Below are 10,597 nucleotides of genomic sequence, written 5' to 3'. Positions count from 1 at the left end.
TATCTTCCAGAATGTCATATTAATTTTATTGTATAATTTTACTTTTGTTTTCAAATATGAAAGGGACATTATTTTAAATTAAGACAAAATTGGCTGTATTGCACTCACCAGTTTGTTTGGTTACTGCTCCATCAGACCAGGAAATGCCAATTTATTTTATTTCATTTTATTAGTTCCCTACTGGTCAAACTGGTCGGAGACTATAGGTTTGCATGGTTTCGTCAGTATGGCAGTATGTCTGACAGTCTGTCCGCAATTTTGTGTCCACTCTGACTTCCACAGGCATGAACAGATTTTGACAACGTCACACATTTGTTCCCCATACCATGATGGTGTGTCGCACACAACAGCCAGCCATCTACAGTAAGACCTCACTATAATGGACTAATTGGGGCCCAAACCATTCCGAAAAATGCGAAATTCCGATAAAAGCGACATCCAGACTTCCCCCTTCCGGACTTTTTCTGATATATCAGACATTAGTCCGGATCACATGAACTGTTTTTAAACTGCTTTGACTACCATTGTGGTACTGTACAGTGTTATAACTTCACTACATTAATCAAATGGTATAATGTATATAATTATACTTTACTGTACACTGATAAATATATCTTTTATTTACCTTATTGTGGTGAACATAGCTGAGGTGGTCAGGCAGTCCAGACTGTTTCTGGCTTTATCGGACTTTTTCCAATGTATGGGAATTTAGTCCAGTAGCTCCTCGAGTCCGATAAAAGCAAATTCCGGTCTATTGAAGTTCGTTATATCGAGGTTTTACTGTGCTCCCAAGGTCAAGGTCACACCTGGGACTCAAACAAGGTTGGGTGCTGTCATACCCACATTGTATATACAGTACATATGTATGGTTATCATCTTGTAGGGGACTTTGTATTGCATTGTAATACACTTGTTTCTGCAAGAGCAGCCTTCAGAACTAATACTTCCTGTCAAATGGTAGTGAATTCTTAGTTTAACTGAAACAAATTCAATACATTACAGATCTATTTGTCCTTATCTGACATATGTACTGTACAGTATTGTGGGGACATAACATGAAATACAGCTTTATGTATAGTATTCATCATTTTTTTGTTTTTTCAATTGTACGCTGTATTTGATTTTCATATTTGTACATTTGTACCTTCATCACTGTGGAAAAGGCATTACAAAATCTAATCTAGCAAGAAGAATGGTTTCTTTCAGAAAGTCACAATTCCAAAGTGATACTGAGTAGTGCTACCTCCCTTAAAGACAGTGCTCGGAAGTTAGAAAAACAAAATCATGATAAGTAGAAGGGTAAAGAAAAATACACAAGGATGAGTGGTTTGAATAGGCAGGAGAGAGGTTTGGTGAGTGATGATACCCATATTTGATGCAGCCATTTAGGATTATCTCTTTGATTAGGCACCGAATATTTGAGAGATTAATTCGTATTCCATCCATCCATCATATTCAGACCTGGAGGGAGGGCGGTTCTTCTTCAATGCAGTGAAGGAAGGAGAATCAATACAGTTTGCCACAGAGGATGAGAACGAGTCGCATCAATGGGTCACCGCACTCTATCGAGCCACGGGGCAAGCACACAAACCCACACCACCAGTAATGCCACAGGGAAAGAATTCTACACTATCAAAGATTCAGGGAGGTAAGATTTTGAAGTTATATTTTGAATGTTAAATGAAGCTATAAATTTCCATATTCATTCATTTTCAAATGTTATTATTATGATGGATGGATGGATTACAAAGTAAATGATTAAGTGCTTAGGCACCCCTCATTTCTCACAGAGTTGCTATTGCTGGTTTTGTTTTTTCATGGGGTGCACCACAGAATTTACCGGACAGTAACTCCAGTACCTTATTAAGGTGGGATTATTTTGTGGGGTTTGGCATTCACCTGTATTGACTGAGAAACATCCAGAAAGATGACTATGCTCCATTCACTTTAAGGTTAGGTAAGTGTATAGAAAGTCACCAGAATAATGAGAATCAGGAACCTTCTGCATTCCATTGGTTGTAAGGAACAATTTGCAAAGTTTTATGCAAAAAAATAAAATAAATAAATAAATAAATAAAGTATCACGTAGCATTATATGTTCATGAGAGGCAGTTCCAAGATACCAACACTGTTCACATCCCATGGTGAGTTTGGCCCAGTGAATTTGGCTCAACTTCATGACATGTATCTGTAACTAAACCTTTAGTCTAAGTAACTGTAATCTGTCAGGTAGTTTCTGGCATGTGAAGGTGCTGAGAGGCACTGAAGAGGGTTTTTAGGCCTTTGCATGGTTATATTACTGCTCTGCAGTAGTTTGCAAACCAGTAGGGATTAGATGGGGGGGGGGGTTACGCAGCTTTGTGGAAATTCATCTCTTGCAGGTGTCCATGTAACCAAACCCATGCAAAATACTAGGGTTGACTATGAATTTGGCACCCCTTTTTAACGTGGCAGCGTCTGGATTGACTCAATTGGATACATTAATGTGAAGCTACAGGACGTGGTGAATGTTTTTGGTGTATCCAATAGAGCCAGGATTCGGGGGCTTGAATGATCAGTGAATGGAAGCATGGCCCATTGGACTGGACAAATTTGGGCTGTCTGGACATTGCTACTCCTCACCCTGCCCTGGGGTGGGAAAGGAGATCTGCATGATGATGATGGTGATGATGACTATGATTTGAGTGACTAGTATTGAAACTAGCCTTTCAGAAGTAGAATTGGGTGCATAGATAATTAAATATATGCATAATGAAATTCATTTACTAAAACTAAGCTAAAAGAAAAATGGATGCACAAAGACTGTCAGAACAAGTACCTTCACGAGGAAGCAAGAATACTCCAGAGACCATGCATTCATTGGAGATATACAGCTCATTGCATTAGTCTAATATCCATTTTGTCCATGTAACTTTGTTAATCATCTCCCATCACTATCTATCTATCTGTTTACCTAGGCTGCTTCCCCCAAAGAAAGGAAGGTAGCTGAAACAGGATGACACATTCTCAATTTACTCATCCACACAAACACATTCATTCACGTCTTAGCCCCAATGGGACAAGGGACAGATCCTTACCGCACCACACCGCACAAGGATCAACTGCGCAGTGCAATCAATGACATCTGCAGCAGGGCCCGACAGCAGAGCTGGTGTACCCCTGCCACATCATAATGGACCCATCCCCTGGCCCGATCAGCTGAGCAGACCAAACGCAGGAGAATATACCCTCAGGGCTGTGTCATCATTTTATTCACAATTTCTCTCCAGTCATTTCTGTTATGCGCAGCCACTCTTCCTTGCTCAACAGATCCCTCTCACATCTAACTCTCTTTTCATACTGTCCATCCATCCTGTTCGTGATCTTCCTCTCAGCTTTACACCTCTCACATCCGATCCGGTTATCTTTTTCACCAGTCACTCATCATCCATTCTCTCCATATGCCCAAACCATCGCAACACTCTCTGTTCAACTCGATCAGCCATCTCCCACACGACGCCAGTTCTCCTTTGCACTTTATCATTTCTCACTCGATCCATATACATCACTCCACACGTACTCCTCAGACACCTCATCTCCATTACATTCAAACTGTTCCTCTCTGCTACACCCATATTCCATGTTTCAGCCCCATATAATGAAGTCAGTATCCACAACACCCATCACAAAGAAGTTAAAAGAATAGATTTCATGCCCTCGATGGTATGTTTCTGACATGAATCACAATAAATCTGTTTTTGATCTTTGTGAGTGTAACTTCATATATTGTAGGTGTATGTGCAGTGGCCTTTCCAAATTGCATACTTTCCATTCCTTCAAGTTATCTCAACAAAAGATTCTCCTGTGATATGACTTCTTTTTCTTTTTGTCCCCTCCCCTTCCACCCATTATCATCAGGTTGACTGCAGCTGTCTCTTCTGATAAAGCTAAATTCTGCTAAAATATTTGCTTGTGATTCCACACAAGATGAGTCTAATGCCACTCTGCCCTATCCATGTCCTCTGCTTCTGCATGCCTGTTGTAATCATTTCCTCGAAAATGAAAATACTGTATTCTCTCTTCGTAAGCTCTTGAAATGTGCTGCCATTATAGCCAGTACTCATGCTGAGTCATTTCCTTGGCATCAGTTGCTGTACAGTATTCTGCTTGGAAGAGAAAAGTACAGTAAACTCCTAATTATCTGACATTGCATAAACCAAACTTCGTTGTGATGAAGCTACAATCTGGCAAAAGTAATATATTACCTGTTTTTTGCTTCATTAACCAGTAGCAAACCCCAAACCACTCAGAAATAGTCAGTAAAATCTTTTACAGCTTTACATTGACAGGGAAACTTTTTTTTTGAGTGTTTGAACAATTGTACAGTGCAGTATAGCCTAGAGTATTTGTAAGGACTAGGGGGATAGTACTGCATTATCTGACATGGCTTTCGTTGAATTATGACAGATATTCAGGAATGTAGTGTAATATCAGTTAACTGAGGTAAACAAGGGCACCTACACCATGCAACCTTTCTTGGTCACCAAGTGTGGTCATACAGCCTTGGACATTGTTTAGTATCCTGACATTTGTTGATTGTCTGCTGTTGTTGTCGTCTAGAATATTCAGTTACATGGGTCAGTATGAGTACATGAGATAGCTTGAAGGTGCAAAGGAAAAGATGTATTGTGTGGGAGAGTCATTTAAATGCTTTATATTCCTAAGGCTTGCAGAAGAGGGTTTTATGTTAAAATCCAGCAGTTTACAGTACAAGGCTTGTTGGAATGCAATTCCCAGAAAGTTTGAATACAGTGCAACCACAAAAATGTGAACATCTAAAGTTTGGAAATGTCTTAAGTTTGAATTCAGTAATTTAGGAAATCTTTTATTTTTATTTCCCCAAATTAGCTTACAATTGACTCATACTTTAGCATCCGTAATTGACAGCTGCACTTATCTGGTACTGATGACTTTACTGTAAAGTGTCTGGTCACCCAAAATAAAAGCTTCCTTTCCTCCTTGTGGTTATTCTTTGATTCAGTTTAAACATATTCAGATTTCACCACAACTGTGGCTGATTGATGCAGTGCTGTAAAAAAAAAAGAAAAAAAAGTATGCAACATGACAATCCAGCCACAAGCACGTAGTGTGTGCATGTATTATGAGATCATTGTGGTGATGGAAACACAACCCTGTACGACATGAAAACGTGAAAGTAGTCAGATGTTCTGTGCAGACTGAAACTAGGGTAAATAACTCTCTTTGCACATACAGTAAACCCTTGATATACCAAACCCTCTTTTAACGAATTTCGGTTTTAACGACCACCATGAGTTGGCTGAACGTTATGTTCATATAACAAAATTTATTCATTAAAAGAATGGATGTGCAGGAAACCGACCACCATGGTGTCCTTACACACACCCGTGTTCCTCTGTATCCCACAGAATGCTGCATCAGTCTCTGGATGACCAACCTCGTGAGAGGAGCCTTAAATAGAGCATTTATTAGGAAAAGAGACATTTAGACCTAGCTGTATGTTATTGTGTATGACTGCACAGCTGAATAGTGGTCTATATTTAACAATCTTTGTTCAGTAAAAGCCATGATGCATGGGAAATTACCAAACAGCTTGGTGTTTGGTTTTAACTCATAATGACAGCATTTTTCTGAAACTGTTCCACCCCAGCTGCAGTTCAGGGTCAGTTGTTCAGCATTTACCAAGGTAAATTTTTTTCTTACAGATATGAAGAGCTTGAATTTACACACCTGAAAATATCAGTCTCAGTCCCCTAGGCATAATGGTTACCACAAAACTGCCCATCAAAGATTATAAAAATTCCCCCTTGGTGGTAAGAGAGAAAATGTAAAAATTGGCAGAAACCTAATTTTCCCTAGAGATTCTTACCAAAATAAATGAAATCAGTGTAAGATATGTTTCTGTTGATGAAAGTAGGTGTAAGGATCAGCGTGAGAGTTAAAAAAAAAAAAAAAAATCTAACTCGAAAAATTCAGCAAAAACCTAATATTTGCTACAGAGCCTTACCAAAATCAGTAAAATCAATGTAAAATATGTTTGTTGATGAAACTAGGTGTAGGGGTCAACATGAGAGTAAAAAAAGAAAAAAAAAATCCCAAACTCGAAAAATTCAGCAAAAACCTAATTTTCACTACAGAACTTTACCAAAATCAATGAAATCGTTTTCATTTTCATTTTTAAAGGCTCCAACATGCTTGCAGTCATCGGCCTTGGTCACCTAATGGCGGCTCTTCATGCTGCATGATCCATTGCAACCTCCATGTTCAGTCCCTTAACCCTGAGGTCACACTTAATGACCTCGTCCCATGTCTTTCTCGGTCTACCCCTCACAACCCCACCCCCAATATTAACACTTCTCACATTCTGTACCCAATAATCATCCCCCATCCTCTCCACATGCCCAAACCATCTCACTTTACCTCTTCTCATCACATCACTGATACACTCCAGTCCCATCCTACCTCTCAACTCTTCCATCGTAAACCCAGCCCCCCAGGCCTAGCATGCAGGGATGCACTGCACATCCACCTAATCATTGTCATTTCTGTATGTTTGAACCTGCGAATATCCTCTTCCTTTACTGCCCAGGTCTCACTACCATACAGCATCACACTCCTAACACATGCTGCATACAAAGACCCCTTAGCATGTAGGGAGAGTCCTCTCAGTGTCAGGAGAGGCAACAGCTCCCTGAAATTCTTCCAACCACTTCTCACCCTAGCCACAGAGCTAACCACAGAGCTCCAGCCCCACCTCTAGCACATAACATGTCTCCCAAATAACAAAACTCTTCCACACATTCAAAAGACTCCCCAGCAGGTTCAGTCCTTTCACGCTTGACAATCTCTACCTGCTCTCCCCGACATGCCGCACACATAAAATCAGCATTATCTCGCAGTCTGCCTCTCATACCATTACATCTCTTGTGCACCCATTTATCACAAACACTGCACAAGATGGGATTACTTCTCACGGCCTTGTGGCAAATTTCACATGGCCACTCTCCCTCTTCTTTGACTGTACTGCCACCAACCCCAGATATCATCACTTTTATTTTATCTGCATTTACCTTTAAGCCCTTGTGCCCCATACCATCTCTCCACTTCCTAAATCTTTCCTCTGCCTCCCTTTCATTCTCTTCAGTCAACACCAAATTATCAGCTTACAACATCTCCCACGGAATTCTATTTCTGAAGTCACATGAGAGGGCTTCAAGTACCATGATAAACAACATGGGACTCAAAACTGACCCCTGATGCACACCAGCATTCACGGAAAACTCATCACTCAAATCTCTATTCATTTTTACCTGGGTGGGAGCACCCACATACATAGCCATAACCACCCTAACCAGCCACTCCTCCAAGCCAAGCTTTCTCATTGCCCACTTCACTGCCTCTCTAGGAACTCTGTCAAAGGGCCTTTTCCAAACCAACAAAAACAAAATACAGATCCCATTTCTTCCCAATACTGTATATTTTTCCTGAAGCTGTCGAACAATGAATGTGGCATCAGTGGTCCCCCTACCTGGCATAAACCCAAACTGCATCTCATCAATATTCACTCTTTCTCTAATCATACCTTCTAGAACTCTCTCCGTTACCCTCATTATCTGATCGAGAAGCTTTATATCTCTATAATTTCCTCTTTCCAGGGCATCGCCTTTCCCATTGTACACATTTACAGTTACACTCTTCAGCCAGTCATCTGGGACAACACACTCATATATAATCATATATATGTCAGTGACTAACCGCACCCCTATATCTCCTGAGGCCTTCAACATTTTGACAGTCAACCCAGGCACACCTGCTGCCTTCCCCACCTGCTTCCTGCCAATTGCCTCACTCACAGTAGCAGCATCAATCAAAGGCCAAGGGCCAAACACTGGATCTTCTGGCTCCAAACCTTCCCTGTCCCATTCAAACTCCTCATTCAACAAATGGCTATAATGCTTTCTCCATGCATCTTTAATATCCCCACTGTTCACCACTACCCCTCCCTCATCATTCTTCACACACTGCTCACTTATAATATCCCAATAATCCCTCTTCATCTAGTTTGCTGCCTTAAATATCATATTTTTCCTTTCCATGTGATTTAGATTGTTGGTAGGCAGCAGGCTCCTAATATATTCTCCTAGATGATTTGTATCACTGTTAAGCCACTGTGCATTCTATATTTGAGTAAATTTCCACATAACTCCACAGTAAATACAAACCTCTGGTATATGAGTGAGGTGGAGGGGGGGAGAGGAAAGGGGAGGTCAAGGATGAGATGGAGGGATGGAGTGGAGAGGTATATGAGAGAGATGGGTGTGAACTGGAAGCAGGGCAGTGAAATGGCGAGGGACAGGGCAACATGGAGGTGATTTGTTTGTGGCCACCCTTTATGGGATTAAGGCATCTGGCAATAGATAGATATAGACCTTTTACCACTTGTTTTACACATACTCATGTACACAGATGCATTGCATCACTATTTGAGATCCAGTATTTCTGCAGTGGCATAAAATACATCTTAAATAATACAAGCTAAGCATTCTGTGAGTGAGCAGTGCACAATATTGCATGAGTCAGGTTGTAAACAAACATCAAAGCTGATCGCCTGCTATGCAGTGCAAAGCGGTGGTGAAAGACGTGGACAGTACAGTCTGTTCATGTAGTTTTGTTGTGAATAAATAAATGAAAAGCAAAATTATTTTCCCTTGATCGGTGTTAAATATGAACACAACTGAAAAGAGTTTTAGAACAAGTGGGCTTACAGAGGATGAGGAGAGAGAAATATACAAAACAAATACTTAATGGTTGTAGTGAGTATTGTACTGATAATTATCATTACCCTGAGTTAACACAGGTAAAAGATGAATGACAGTGTTATAAAAACAATGGAAACTAGATGCCTGAAGCAAGCTGGTTAGCCCATACTATAATGCTCATGTCAAAAGCATCTGAACTCTGAGAATTAAGGCAAGGAGAGCCAGATAAATGCTTTATGTAAAGTTCAAACTTTTCAAAAGTTCAAATGGTTTGTAGACACAAGCAATTTGAATTTTTGAGGTTGCCCTGTACCACTTTCATGAGGGGGTCCATATGAACTAATAACCCTGCACAAATGCCCATCCATTGAGTGAACACATGATAGAACAGATGAGAAAACACATGGGAATAAAGGTGGATCATGCAGTGAATATATTAAATGGCAAACCTTACTATCACTGAAAAATAAGACATGTCAAAGCAAAAAAAAAAAATAAAATAAAATAATAATAATAATAATAATAATAAGCTAAAATATTAAGAATCATGGATATAGACAAGTACAGTGATCCCTTGGTTATCACCCACTTGTTTATGTCAGTTTTCATTATAGCTGCAAGATGAAAATCTGCAATCCTGCCGTTATTGCACATTTTTCAGCTAAAAAACATAATTATCGTGCACCTGACCTGGCATCTGCTGACAGTAACGGTGCAGGTGTCTATAGTTTCTGATGGCTTTGAAGGCTTCAAAGATTGGGCCCTACTCAAGGAGTTAATCCCAGGTGGTGGATATTATTAACTCTCTACCTCCTAGCCTCAGAAACTCTTACCCCAAGCCCATCTCAGGTCTCTTTATGGTGTGTGTTTCTTCCTTATTGTGTCCTTTTCATTACTTTCTAATAACCTAACAATGGCTGTGTTGCGTGTCTGATACCATAACGGTATGTACGAGGATGTACCTAATGGGTCTAAATTGTCATAAAAAGGAAAATTTGGGTTTGCACTTGGGATGCCTGATACCAGTTAGGAAAATCCCATAGGTTCTGTGCTTTCATTATCACACATTTGTTATCGTGTGTCATGTTTGGTGCCAATTATGTGCAATAACCAAGGGATCAGTGTAATCACATATGCATCACAAGAAGACTGGTGATTATGACAACTCTTGTCATAAAAGGAATTGCTAAGGGGTTTCTCATCTGGTAGTCCAGAGTAATAAATGACAAATGAACACACTGAGGAGATTATATATTTCCCTTAGAAAAGTAACTGCTGTCATCATTCCTCACAGAGGCCTTACAAACACTTAATACACTGTTACTGTTGGAGCAATTCTGCTGCCACACATTTCCACAGAGACCTCCAGGTTCAGATAATAACTGAAAAATATCTTGGTTGAGGCACAGAGTCTCAGAAGTGCCAAGCTATTTGTTGAGAAACTGTTTAAAAATTAGACTGACAAGACATTATTTCTGATGACATGAGCCATAAGAGTGGTTGCAGGATTAGCTAATTCAGTCACAGAACAAAGTAACTTACAAATTTGGACCACTGAACAGGACATTAGCAGTTTGGGCGAGATCCACAGTGCACTGAAGTTTAAAGGCTGAACTTAGTTTATATAATCATGCATGGCAGAATAAAGTAACTTAAAAATTTGGGCCATTAAACAGGGCTTGAGTAGTTTAGGCCAGACCTACAGTGCATTGGAGAGTGAGGGATGATCTGAACTAATGATATCATACATTGCTTTGACTGGGCAAAGAGGGTGAAGGGGCTGTCCTGATCTCAGATGAAGAATTTTTATAGGTTTTGCA

The 10,597-nt window shown here is 40.0% G+C and overlaps 1 protein-coding gene across 1 annotated transcript in view; it reads left to right on the top strand.

Annotated features, from left to right (window-relative positions):
- Window positions 1–329: 329 nt before the first annotated feature.
- The window catches only part of LOC145415681 (calcium-dependent secretion activator-like), a 50,025-nt gene continuing 39,757 nt past the window's right edge, over window positions 330–10,597 (top strand). Inside the window, exons 1-2 of the mRNA XM_080284896.1 lie at window positions 330–363; window positions 1,460–1,648. Coding sequence (XP_080141022.1) covers window positions 330–363; window positions 1,460–1,648 — 223 coding nt within the window. The remainder of the gene's footprint in view (window positions 364–1,459; window positions 1,649–10,597) is intronic.

This window comes from Coenobita brevimanus, chromosome 103 (genome assembly GCF_032717465.1).
Source record: "Coenobita brevimanus isolate Jiangsu-jjx chromosome 103, ASM3271746v2, whole genome shotgun sequence".
Classification (NCBI taxonomy): Eukaryota; Metazoa; Arthropoda; class Malacostraca; order Decapoda; family Coenobitidae; genus Coenobita; species Coenobita brevimanus.
This window is presented reverse-complemented; position numbering and strand designations above follow the sequence as displayed.